This window comes from Neomonachus schauinslandi, chromosome 4, assembly GCF_002201575.2.
Source record: "Neomonachus schauinslandi chromosome 4, ASM220157v2, whole genome shotgun sequence".
Lineage (NCBI taxonomy): Eukaryota > Metazoa > Chordata > Mammalia > Carnivora > Phocidae > Neomonachus > Neomonachus schauinslandi.
The window spans coordinates 166,948,474-166,962,791 of NC_058406.1; the positions used below are offsets into that span (position 1 = coordinate 166,948,474).

Here is a 14,318-nt window from a genome sequence, read left to right on the forward strand (position 1 = left end):
TGTATGGGAAATAGGTATGGGAACTGTTCAAAGCTGCCACTGAGTCAGTGGGCAGCTTCCAATGCAAACGCACTAAATGCAGTTGATGGCGGTCAATAAAAAATACTGGAAGTCTATGTGTGTGTGTGTGTGTGTGTGTATATATATATATATAAAGAATTCGAATTGATTCAGGGGTCACATAATCAAAGACCATGGCAGGGCTCAGTCCAAATCATATTCTTGAAATTATGCATGAATAGGGAGACTACCCAGAGCTTCAAAAGGTGTCTTCATGGTCGTTGTGCTATTTTGGGGGGAGGCCAGGCCAGCTTCCTCTGTGGAATGGGAGAGGGCCACCATCAATTTGTGGAACACAGCAACCACCAGACACTCGCATTTAATGGCAAGCAAGTATTTCTTCAAAGTTATGTCACAAAATCAGTTCCCCCACCACAGGAGAAATAATGACCTAATAAGAATCTCTTGTTTTAGAATTCTTTTTTTTTTTTTTTTTCAGAGTAAAGCTCCTAAATACGTTTTTACAGAATTTGGGGAGGGTGGTATTTAAATATAACCACACAAACAGATCTGTGAGCTCTTGCATATCAACCCAGCTTAGAATTCCACACTTGATCACTGTGTGTGCTAACAGGGCAAAGCCACATGGAGCACAGCCCGTTTATACCCTTTGATCCAAACAACTGACATTTAAAGGTTCTAAGCAATGCAGAAAGCAACCAGCAGTCTTCAGTGTCTTCATTGTTTTGGGTGTTAGCATCTCCAACTGGATTAATGTAACAGTCTCCACATCATTCACGTCAGTAGGGCTGTTTCTATCACTCTGCACTGGAGGCAAAAAGGCCTGGGTTTAAGAGCCTTACTAAGGCTCCTGGAAATGCTGGAGGTTTGGAACAACAGCAACAAAACAAGCCGTTAAAGAAATGAAACCCCTGAACCACTGGCTCCAAAATATGAAAAGAATATTGTATAATCACAAAGAATGTATCTACAACACTTAACATTATGTCAACCAGTCAACTGCAATTTGGTGTAAGTCATAGGGTTACTTTGAAATTTTATTAGGTGTATGTTGTTGGTGCCTTTTCGTGTTTGATGTAATTGGAGAAGGGAGGCTCTGAAGTAAGAATGCTTGGGGCTCTTCAAGACTGTAAAATCGCCCCATGTGGTGCTCAAAACTCCAGTCTTACAAAGCTTTTTACACCCATTTTCTGCTGTTCTGGGGAAGTCATTTGTCAGCCTTTGTGCTGTTGGGCAGGAGGTCTAAAACTGGTCCCATCCTCACTGGCACTTACCCTTTACATTTATCTTATAGGTGAATTTCATCTTAAAGTTTTTAGATCTTAGAAATGGTGCTCTGCACCCCACCCCCGAATTTTCCCTGCAGGGCCAAGATGATGGCCAGAAGAAAACCAGCATTGATACCATCCCTCTGGCCACCTTCCTACATGAGAATCTCCAGGGAAGGATCTGTTTTGTTCTTTTTATTAAGGTGTGGCAGAACCTCCGTGTGCACAGGGCCAACTTTTCCTCACGCTTCCCACAGCCGATTCACTGTCAAAAGAATATCCCTGTCTCCCCACAAGAGTACCAGAGCAAAATAATGGAAGTGGGGTTCTGTTTGACCTGAAGCCACGCAGTGGCGCCAGGAATCATGCAATTTGATAAAGCAGAATTCATAAGATAGTCTCTGGCTACAGGATGAGATGCAGATCTAAAGAAACAAAGAAGCAGGACCTCCTTGTCTTTGAAATCGAGTCCCCAGCTGTGCCCTGAGCAGAAGCATCTCCTGCTCTGTCCTCCCTCATAATCTCATGGGTTCTGTTCTGATGAGCAATTTTGACTGGTCACTCCCTAGAGATGGGAATCCACAGTCCACTGCTGTTGGGGCAGCAAGCCTTAACTAAGATCAAGCGGAGGAAGGAATTATTAGTCAGTGCTGGGGAAAGAGGGGATGGCTAAGTTTTTCTGTTTGAGTTCTTTATAGAATACTCAAAATCTACCCAAGGAATCGCATTGAAAGAAGAGATTAAAAGAAAGCCAAACAAAAAAACCAACAAAGCAAAAGAGTGGGGTGGAGGGGGTTGTGGGAGAGGTGAATAAAAACAGCTTTTAAGGCATAAAAGAATTTATGTCATTTTCAAAGATTAGATTTTAAAGAGTCTATGGCAATCTTAAGTCTAGTTGTCAAGTAACAAAATTACTCCAAAGAACGTAGGGGAAAACATCACAAAGAATGAAGCTGCTAATGGCATAGGGAAGAGGAGGTTTGGGTAAAGCTAAAGTGCTAAGGGGGTCTTGGAAACTTTTCTTCAGAGAGACTTTTATTGTTCCTCTCCAAAATCAATCAGGTGACATTTACAGACAAAGGAAACCTTTGCAAATAACACCAGGGTAAACCCATTAGAGGATTCTATCCTTAGTTTATATTCTTCAGTACGGTTGATACTCCTTTTCCCCTTGAGTGTTAAAAAACGGCAGAATTCCCTCAGAATAAGGACTGTTAATCTCTGTCTGAGCAACTAGAAGTGCCTTTGGAGAGAACTTGGGGTTGCTTCCCCTACTTTGGAGGTAGAAGTCAAATGTGCAGTTACACAGCTCATAGAGCCTGAGCAGGGGGCTGAAGGGATGCCATTACCCATGAGAAAGTTTATAGGATCTCTATCCCCTAGGTATGTCTTAAACTACTGAAGTGATTTGCTTTTCACCCTAGCAGAACCACCGATGCTCTGCATTTTAAATTCAGTTCTGAAGCTGGAACAAGCTAATCCCCTTGGCACCCCAGAGAGTCTGATAATTATTCATTTCTGTTCATTCCCAAGAGTGTCTTTCCTGCACAAGTGTGGGTGTCAGCCTTTCAATAAAAGGTGTAGCAGAGGTTTAAGTAAAAGGAAAAGATAAGCATCAACAGTTTATAGCCCTTAGACATCAAAATATTTATCCCTTACCTCCTGTGCCTCCCCACAGCCATTCCTGAACTTCTGGGAGGTAAAATTTCCTCCACACATCCTAGGAAGAAGGTGCAGCACAGCAGGAAGTAATGATGGGGAAATTGTGGACCAACACGGAACAAAGAACCCAAAGGCTGTGAAGCAAGTCATTTCTCCATTTTGCTGGTTTAGCAACTGACTACTCAGATTTTTATGCCACCGTGTTTCCAAAACCATCCCCCCAAATGATTTCAAAATGAGGTTGACAGTTTGGAAAACACGTCGAAGCTCATACACAAATACCTGGTGTGCCAGGAATTAAGGCATTTATAGACACGCCATCTTCAACTGGGTTCTTTCATGGGTCTTCAGGTTTGCCTTTTCCCATCTCCACTCTTGCCCATCACCTTTTAATAATCTGTCAGTACACTTTTGACTAAAAAAAAAAAAAAGACTAGGAAACTCTACTTATTTAACTGTTCAGAACATATTTTGTGAAAGCCAAAGGAAGGAAGGCTGAACCTCCATCATTTAATGACCATCTGTACCATAAGGCGTGTCCAGTCTCCCAAGATGGTTAGCCATAGTCTCAGAATGACCCTGAATTCATAAACCAGTTAATTCCCAGCTACAGTATCTCAGCTCCTGACAGGAGTTCTTATGGACTCCGGAGGCCCTATTCTGGGTCCCCAGGACTCCTTTGAGAACTGGAGCTTCAGAGAATCCAGCATAATGACCAGCGGTCATTCCCCAGGAGGGGAATACAGATGACCAGGGTGAATATCCAGGAACGCAACTGAAAGCTGTTTTGGGAGGCTCTTACCAGCTAAGTCTGGGCCCGGGAAGGGTTGGCTGTACGTAAGGATGCAAACATGTGGCCTGATGCTACTGTCTCCTTCCTCGGCCAAGGGAACTGCCTGCCACCATGTGCATTTTGTGAGGTTACTCTGGCCAGGGGTGAATTCAGGTGTCTGAATTCTGTTTTCATTGTGGAAAAGCTGGGATGGGGGCAGCGTTTGTGGGGGAGGAGATATGGTTTCAGAAGGGCATGGAGAGTCGGCCTCACACTCTGTTGTTACCCCAACACAATGCTTGGCACATAGTAGGTGCTCAACAAAGCCTTGCTAAATAAAAGAAGGATCAAAGAAGAAGGAAGCCTTACTGTTGGAACTGAAACTCAGGAGGTGGGCAGGAGAGATCAGAATGTTATCTTTAGGGGCATTGGCAGCCAGGGTTTGGCCGCCTAATTCTGGATTTGTAAAAAATTATGGTCTGTGAGAGCCTGATGGTCCTGGTGCTGACCTGTCGAAAGGCCAGATCTTGGTGATGACTGAAACTCCTCCAAGTTCCCTCTCGGAAGCCCCCCTTCTTTGGCAACACAGCCTGACAGGTTTGTGGTGAGTCATCCTACGAGGTGACTCACCTGCATCACATTTCTTTCCCTTCCCCTATCAGCTTTCCAAATCTCAGGTGGGGGCATTTTCCAATGTGCTGTGCATTTCTTGAGACCCCCCCCCAGGGGAGACCAGACTATGAGTGCATGTATAGAGACCCCCCCTAAAATGGCCAAACGTCCTTGTGCTGGCAGGGTCGCAGGGTTGGTATGCATATTTAAAGAAAAGCCTGATACCTGTCAGGCCCAGATTGGGACTGTGGGTACCCAGACCATATGTGTTGAATTTTTGATTCAGCCAAGTTTATATTTCCGGTGGGGTGGGGGAAGCTAAAGCATTACGTAGGGTCAGGCAATATGGATCTCTCTCTAATGCCCAAAGACAAGCAATAGCTGGGTCGACCAGTTTCCCAGGACTGTGCTTTGCTGTAAGACATAGTAAAAAAGAAATAATTAATTGTGGATATAATCCCAGAAAGGATTAAAGGAGACTAGTAGGTTCTCTACTGAGGTAGGAACCTAGTGTGGATTGGGCCCTTTTCCTTCTTCAGGCTCGCAGGGGGACGCTTGCTATTTCCCTCTTCAGAGATCTGTGATTTAAACTTGACCTAGAAAGTTTTCTGAAGTTGTAAAGTCAGACCACACGGGAAACCTGCACTCTGCCGCCCTTACTCTCAACCCACCATGGTCTTTGATTAAAAACCCACCCCCTTTTGTTCTTCAAAAACACTCTTCTATAGAAGGAGTGACTATGTACACTGGCCACCTAGAAGCCGCCTGTGTTTGTCTGCATGTGGATGTGCTAAGCTGTGCCCCAGTACCAGAAACCAAGAGCTAAGATATTTCAACCACCAGCCCACTTCTACTCCCCTTTGGCACTGCAAGAAATCCAGCTGGTTGCATAAAGTATCAACAGGTTAAGTCTAACAGTATTATGGCCATGTTTTCACCAATCTACCACAGATGACTGGGGATATGCCAGGAGTGGAGTTTGTCTTGGACAGTATGAGCCAGAAAGAGGACAAGATTTATAAAAGAAAAAAAAAAAAAAGAGAGAGAATACTTGTTTTCCCACATGTACTGATTATGCTGATTGGTTTTGGTGTCGTGTTCTCACGTAAAGTGCTTAAGAGTTGGACAGAATACCTTTAGACATCATAACTAACATAATCAAGACATGTTTACATTCCTACCAGGGCAGAATATCATGAACGCTTCCACTGAGATTGCAGAACTGCTGTGATTTTTTTTTTCTAATACATCATGCCATCTGCACACATAATAAAATAATCCAGTAGTTGCCATGCTAAAATAGGACTTCTAGTGAAGGGCACAGACAGCTCCCCTAAGGGAGCGTCAGTTATGCACAGTGATGAAAACTGGAAGCAATTTTCCAGCTAATGGTCTGCCAATGACCACTTGGAACAAGTTGGCACTGTATATTATGCACCTCATTTTAAAAATCCACAGCAAACTAAGATTTTCCAAAGCCCATGATCTTGACTGAATGGGTGTTTTTTCAGTTAATCTGGTTACTCTGTCAGTGCTCCGTGGAGGTCTTCTGGCAGTGCCATGAGTTAGTCTTTCTGTGAGCAACAGGCCACGTTCATATCAACTGGCAGGACAGCAGCTTGGAAGGCTAACCATGTTTATGGAGAACCCTCGATTGAGGCTGTAAGAGGAAAAGGGAAAAACGCAGTGAGTCATTTCTTTAATGTTCCCAGATACTGGTATGTAGCAATTATCCTACTCAAACGAACTCTGACATCCTCAGGTCAAAGAGAAGTCCCCAACAGGGATAAAATTACTCAACCCCAGGACAGATTTATAGTGGTTTGTATTCTTGGAATGTCCTTCCACCATTTGGCAGAGCATGGAAGACATCCATCGCAGGGACTGGTGAAGTTGCCTGGAAGGCAGGGCAAAATCAGATCTCTGGAACTGGCATTCATCCCTCACTGGTCTGTGATTTGGGAAACCATTTCCTACATTATGGAGTTTCATGTATTTACCCGATCTGGTATGAAGGCGTGTGTGTGTATGTGTGTGTGTGTGACAATGGTGGTTTTATTTATCAGGCAGCTTTCCTGGGATAAAACTTAGAAGGAAATGTTGGAAGCAGTATGGCTGGAGCTCCCGAGTTTGCTATTTGAAAAGTGAGACTGGCTGAGGAGCAGGTCCGGGACAGAGAAAGTCTTCAAAGTCTGACCAGTCTGACCTGCATTGCAACCTTGCTTTTGACTTTGGGAATGCTGGTGCAGATACGTCTTCCTGGGTTTTGTAACTCTTTATTTTATAATTTTCCTATTATTTTATCTGAGTCCTCCCTATAGTTCCTTATATACAGGTCCTCATTTATTACTTAATATGGGAGTGCCACTGAATGTTTTGTTAGAAAAATAGCTACATTTGCTTTATTTAATACACAAAACTATCTGGCAATGGGAGACTAAGATAGCCAAGAGTTCTTGATGTTAAAAAAAGAAAAAATCTACCTAGGCCTTTCAAAATATGAGAGAATGCAAAATTTACAAGCAAATGGTTGATTAAAACTTGCTATTTTGAAGAAAATGCAAAAACAAAAGTAAGGTACTATTTAAGCATACTAAATATAAAATAATACTACTACTGATAAGGTTGTAATGAAAGTAGAATACTAATATATTGCTGATGGCATTGTAAACTGGAAAAATAATGTCAATTTATTTAAAAACTATTAAAAATTCACATTCTTTGACTCACTGTTTCCATTCAAGGAGTGTATCCTAAGGAAATAATCTTAAAAAAATGAGAGAAACTATATGCACAAATATATAACCTAGAGGTTATTTGTAATAGTGGGAAAATTGGAAAAAGAGTCTCCCACTGTTGAAAATGTAGGTTAAGTAAATGATGGCACATTAACAAGATGTATGCCAATGTGGCTATCAACGTAATAATTATGATGATTATGTAGCTACGTGGTAAACAGTTATGATATACTACAATGTAAAACTTACACATATGCATAGAAAAGAACTCTAAGTGAAATGATGACTATGATAGGATTTTTATTATTGTTGCCTTAAATATTTTGCAAAACCACAAAAATTAGGTTCACAAGAATGCAGATGTGACCAATGAGCACTGACTAACCAAAGCATCCATCCTAATACTACCTCAAAAATAACTATTTTGCAGTCCCATTAAGAGAGAACACGCCAGTAATATTGAAGGGGGAATAGAAACCAACATGAATATAAATCTATCCGGGTCAACCTGCAAGGGAACAGTGCAGCCTAGAAGATCCACATGGATTTCTGGGAACCAGACACAGTATAGCATCCTTTTGGGACTTTTGCTAAAATCAGTCCTGGAGTAGAGAACCCAGAAATGGACCCTCAACTCTATGGTCAACTAATCTTTGACAAAGCAGGAAAGAATGTCCAATGATTCATCTCCCCCTCTGATGAACCATGAGAGACAATGGACTCTGAAAAACAAACTGAGGGCTCTAGAGGGGAGGAGGGTAGGAGGATGGGTTAGCCTGGTGATGGCTATTAAAGAGGGCATGTTCTGCATGGAGCATTGGGTGTTATATGCAAACAATGAATCATGGAATACTACATCAAAAACTAATGATATAATGTATGGTGATTAACATAACATAATGATAAAAAAATAAAAAACATAATTCAAAAAAATAAAAATAGCAAAAAGAAAAAAAAGACTTTTTTTCCATTTTCCAATGGAAAAAAAGTCTTTTCAGAAAACAAATGGTGTTGGGAAAATTGGATAGTGACATGCAGAAGAATGAAACTGGACCATTTTCTTATGCCATACACAAAAATAAATTCAAAATGGGTGAAAGACCTAAATGTGAGACAAGAAACCATCAAAATAGTAGAGGAGAACACAGGTAGCAACCTCTTTGACCTCGGCTGCAGCAACTTCTTGCTAGACATGTCTTCAAAAGCTAGGGAAACAAAAGCAAAAATGAACTATTGGGACTTCATCAAGATAAAAAGCTTCTGCACAGCAAAGGAAACAGTCGACAAAACTAAAAGACAACTGACAGAATGGGAGAAGATATTTGCAAATGTCTTATCAGAGAGAGGGCTAGTATCCAAAATCCATAAACAACTTACCAAACTCAACACCCAAAGAACAAATAATCCAGTCAAGAAACAGGCAGAAGACATGAACAGACATTTCTCCAAGGAAGACGTACAAATGGCCAACAGACACATGAAAAAATTCCCAACATCACTTGGCATCAGGGAAATACAAATCAAAAACCACAATGAGATACCACCTCATACTGGCAGAATGGCTAAAATTAACAACTCAGGAAACAACAGATGTTGGTGAGGATGTGGAGAAAGGGGAACCCTCTTACACTGCTGGTGGGAATGCAAACTGGTACAGCCACTCTGGAAAACAGTATGGAGGTTCCTAAAAAATAGAGCTACCCTATGACCCAGCAATTTCACTACTAGGTATTTATCCAAAGGATACAAATATAGTGATTCAAAGGGGCACCCACACCCTGATGTTTATAGCAGCAATGTCCACAATAGCCAAACTATGGAAAGAGGCCAAGATGTCCATCGACAAATGAATGGTTAAAGAAGATGTGGTATACAATGGAATATACAATGGAATATTACTCAGCCATCAAAAAGAATGAAATCTTGCCATTTGCAAAGATGTGGATGGAAATAGAGGGTATTATGTTGAGCAAAATAAGCCAGAGAAAGACAAATATCATATGATTTCACTCATATGTGGAATTTAAGACACAAAACAGATGAACATAGGGGAAGGGATGGAAAAATAAAATAAGACAAAATTAGAGAGGGAGACAAACCATAAGAGACTCTTAACTCTAGGAAACAAACTGAGGGTTGCTGGAGGGGAGGCAGGTTGGGGGATGGGGTAACTTGGTGATGGACATTAAGGAGGGCACATGATGTAATGAGCACTGGGTATTATATGCAACTAATGAATCATTAAACTACCTCTGAAACTAATAAAAAAAATCAGCTCTGGTAAAATATGTGACCTTAGAAAAGTATTTTTAAGAATAACCATAAAATAAAAGTGAATAATGATAATAGTGAACTCTAATTAATTATATTGGATCTCTATACATTGGATCCTGAATCAGGAGTTGATAACTAGGCTTATCATAATTGTTGCTTTTCCAAATAACCATGTTTCCACATGAACCTCTAATAGTTGACAGAAAGCAGACGTGTGTAGGTTCAGGCTATAATAACCTTACATGAACATAAGATGAGCCCATTGTATTTCAGAGCTCTTTCACCTGTGGTTCCCCTGTACACTTCTTAGGATAGGTAGGAATAGTCCCATTTTATGGAATAGGAAATTGAGGCCCAGAGGTATTACTCACCCAAGGTCACACAGCTTGTAAGGATCAAATCTGTACTCAGACTTAGGTATTTCCCATTCTAGTGACATGCAGGGGTAAGAGGGACACATATGTAAGGTAGAAATATTCAGAGCCTTTCCCATTCTTCTCTCTCCTAAGTAGGATTCTGTGTTATCCATAAGCCCATACAGCACAATAAAGGGCCCTGCTGGGCATGGCAGAAAATTGAAGACTTAATTAATTTATATGATTAATAGTTTATATGACATATAAATTATAATTGATATGAATTAATTTATATGACAAAGACAGAGATGATAGAGGGCTACTCCTACAGCAATACACACAGTAGTAGAGGCCACAGAGAGAAAAAGTGGGGGTTTCAGGAGTGACACAGGGGACTCAGAGTGACGAGTGCAGCATGAGTCTGGCCTTCGGAAAAGGGCTGGCCAACAAGAAGAGCGTGCTATGGCATAATGCCCCCTCGAACATCTTTCCATGCAATCAGTAAAGAATTCATTGCTCTTTGATACTGTCATGGTAGTTGTCTTTCATTTGAATGTGTCACCACACTGAGCTGGGCTTTAGGTGGGAGCAAGAGCCCTCTGTTTACCCAGGTTGTACGTGCAAGGTGTTTGCCTAGGGTAAGGCTTGAACCACTGTCTTCCTATCACAGAGGTACAGAGATGAGCTCTGCTGTCATCTCTTTGCTTGAGAGTTCTGTTACCTGCAATTGGAATTATGTCTTCAGGTATAGAAAAGCTACCCGAGATCAACATGCAAAGTGGCAGGTCGCATTTGATGGCTCTGGCTCTTTAAAGGGAGAAATGGGTGCACTTTTTGGGTTCCATCCCAGATTCCTTCCAGCTCCTTATATACACTGACTTGTTCACAGCCTTTGCTCAACATTTCTTCCTGCCTAGGATGCCTTCTTTGCACACCCTCTAACGCTAGTGAACACCTACCCTTCCATTTTCTGGACCACCTTACGTGTCGCATTCTTCATGAAGCCTTCTTTCCCCTAGATGTAGCTGATAACACCCCCGCCCCCCCCCATCAGCCAGCATGGCATCTGAAACCTTTACCACCAAATACACCAGGAACACTATTTTAATGTATCCCTTTCTCCTAAATTTTTTGATGCCATGTCTTTTGAGTATGTGTCTTCCTAGTGCAAACTGGCAGATGTATAGAAAGTGCTAAATGAATAGTGAAATTAATGAAGAAAGGAATGATGTTGGAGAAGAGTTATTTTTTTTCTTTTATTTTTGTTCTTTTTGGCTTATTTTAATGTCTAATTTTATAGGAGATTTAATCCTGTAGCTCAGGTCTGCATAATGGAAAGGGGGATTGCTTCAATTCCTTTCTTGCCATCTGAGGACTAAAGATGTGTGCATGCTAGTGCGGGTTATGTATGGATTTGCAGCTAACACATAGTGAAGGGCTCTTTCTCAGATCTCTGTTTGATGGGTCAACATTACTATTCAGGCATTTTGGGAACTAATCACCTCCTAAGTCCAATGGCTCCAGAGTCTGGGATGAGTAGAGAAACATTTGAGTCCAGTGATTAAGGGCATGGGCTCTGGAATCAGGCAGATCTGGGTTGATATCCCAGGCTCATCACTTACCAGCCATATGGATGTTGAAAACATGAATTTGTCCAACCCTCAATTTCTTCACCTTTAAAATGGTGATCAGAATCCCTACCTTCCTGGGTTGCTGGAAATGATAAACTGGGCTCATAGAAAAAGCATTTTGCATGGTGTTTTGGCAAATAGTAAATATCTGCTGAGTGATGGCTACTATTTATTATTATTACTACCACACATTCCCAAAATTCCTTAGAGAAACAAGAAATACAAATAGGGCAATGTTCCAATGTCACAGCTGGGGGCCAGGAAAAAGAAACACCATGCTCAGGGGTCAAGCCTTTGTCCCCTCCAGGAGAAGGATAACACTCTTCTTGCCTGCCAATACCACACTCAACACACCGTGCCTTCCACTCTCCCCTAAATTAGTGCAGACACTGACAGACAGTTCTATGATAAGGAGATTTCACTTCAAAGGCAGGAAGGGGGCTGAGAGGCAACCGCCAGCCTGGCAGAGGATTCAAGAACAGATCTGGGACTGAGTGTATCCAGCCCCACCTTTCCCTACTCCAGCAGCAAGAGGCTGATGAGATTGGTTTCTTTTGGGGGGAGGAAAAGATACCGCGTACACGCAAGCCTTACCTCTCAAGGGCTGAAGGAAAGAAGTAAGACCATTTCTTAAAAGGGTTGTTTAGTGTCTTCCATTCAAAAGGAGGAGCCATAAAATAGGCAAACAAATAAATAAATAAAGGGCCATATCTTCTACCTGAAAGTATCTTTTATGTGACTCAAGTGAGAGGACTTTGGGGTGGACCTGAATTGCATTTTGATGTGTGTCGGGTGTGAGAGGCACATTCCAAAGGAGGGAGATCCACATTCGCCCCTAGATAATGGCCAATAATTAGCAGAACTAACATTTGTTGAGCACAGCTACAGTGGGCCAACTAAAGTTCTACAGGCAGTCACTCATTGGATCTTCACCACCATCTTTGAGGCCTGAATTATAAGACCTTCTTAACACACCTGGAAAAAATGAGGGCAGGTTCATTAACTCCTCACAGTCATAATGCTCGGAAGGCATAGGGCTGAGACTAGAACCCAGATCTGTTCTCACCACAATGCTTTCCAGACTCAATAAGAAAGCAAATTCCTTAACTCCCAACAGGAATGCAGGAGAGAAAGAAAGTAGCTGCGTTTGTGTAAAAGAATGCTCATCAAACGTGAATCCTATACATGAAGTGCCATAGAGGTTTGACCTAGAGAAAGCTAGTGTATTCCTATTTAACAGTCTGAAATCTTTCCTAGGTTTAGAGCAGTAATTCTCAACTGGGTGCAACCCATCCTACCCTCCAAAGGGACATCTGCACTGTCAAGAGACACTTTTGGTTGTCACAACTAGGGGGATAACTACTGCATCTGGTGGGTAGAGGCCAGAGACCCTCCTAAACATCCTAGAATTGCCTCAGGACAGACCTCTCCCCACCCGCCCATTCCCGTCAAAGAATTATCCAGCCCAAAATGTCAATAGTGCTGAGGTTGGTTTAGAGGATACAGGTCCTTGTTTATCTTCTCTTCCTGGTTGTGAGCCAAATATATCACTCCCAAAATAGGCCAAGATAAAAACCAACTTAAGTGTGCCTGCTGTGTGCACAGGATATAAGGCTGAGTTCAAACCTCACTCCTTCTGTTCATCATTTGCTCATTTTATTTAATTTTATAGTCAATGTAGTCAAAACCTCTAATACTAAATCATTTCTAACTTTTAGAACCCTTGCAGGCATACCATTAGAAGAATCAAGATTGGATGATTTAAACAGGTATGCTCAATTAATTAGTAAGCATGTAGGGGAGAAGTTAGGGGAGAAAAGGACAAAGGGGGATTTATGTGGTAAGAAATCTCAGCTCTGCCACCAATCCTTCGGTGGGAAAGCTCGTATACCTTCTCAGTTGCACTGGTTTTATTTCTGCTACTGCCTACTCCCCCACTCCCGATAGTTTGGGGGGTCTTTGCCCCCTGAGAGGATGATTAAGAAGTTAACTTTACCCACCGACTGCATGAAAATCGAGGTCTGAATCTTGGGCAAAATGAATATCAGGCTGGCAGAGGACTTCGGTTATGGGTGAGAAAACAGATGATGCATACAAACTAGCTTGTAACTTCTCATAAACCCTAGTAACCTGGAAACTATAGGGATGCTGTAGGTGTCAACCCCATGGGGCCACAGGGTGCCCTGATATCTGGTTAAACATTATTTTGGGTGTGTTCTGTTGAGGGTGTTTCAGGATGAGATTAATATATCAATCAGTGGACTGAGTACAGTAGATTGCTCTTCCTAATATGTGGGTGGTCCCCATCTGATCATTTCAAGGCCTGAGGAGAACAAAAGGCTGAGTAAAGCTCAGTCATGAAAAAGAATGAGATCTTGCCATTTGCAATAACATGGATGGATCTAGAGAGGATAATGCTAAGTGAATAAGTCAGTCAGAGGAAGACAAATACCATATGATTTCACTCATATGTAGAATTTAAGAAACAAAACAAATAAAGAAGAAAGAGACAAACCAAAGAACAGACTCTACAGATGATTACAGGGGGCGGCGGGGGGGGGGGGGGGTGAAAAAAATAAAGGGGATTAAAAGTGCACTTTTCCTGATGGGCACCGAATCATTTATAGAACTGCTGAAACACTAAATTCTACACCTGAAACTAATATAACACTGTTAACTATACTGGAATTAAAAGAAAAAGAAATTCTTAAAAAAAAAAAAAAAAAGCCAAGTAAGGGAGTATTCATTTTCTATGCCTGTCTTTCCATCTTTGAGTTGGGACACTGATCTTTTGACTTTAGACTCAGAGTCAGACTTGGACTATAACTTACACCATCAGCTTTCCTGGGTGTCCAGCTTGCAGATCTTGGGCCTTCTCAGCCTCCATAATTGTGTGAGCCAATTCCTTATAACAACTCCTTTATTTATTATCTATCTATCTATCTATCTATCTATCTATCTATCTATCTATCTATCTATCTATC

The 14,318-nt window shown here is 41.6% G+C and overlaps 1 protein-coding gene across 1 annotated transcript in view; it reads right to left on the reverse strand.

Moving 5' to 3' along the window:
* Positions 1–5,373: 5,373 nt before the first annotated feature.
* Positions 5,374–14,318, reverse strand: part of SAMD12 (sterile alpha motif domain containing 12) — a 377,694-nt gene continuing 368,749 nt past the window's right edge. The window contains exon 5 of the mRNA XM_021688709.2: positions 5,374–5,995. Coding sequence (XP_021544384.2) covers positions 5,973–5,995 — 23 coding nt within the window. The 3' untranslated portion in view covers positions 5,374–5,972. The remainder of the gene's footprint in view (positions 5,996–14,318) is intronic.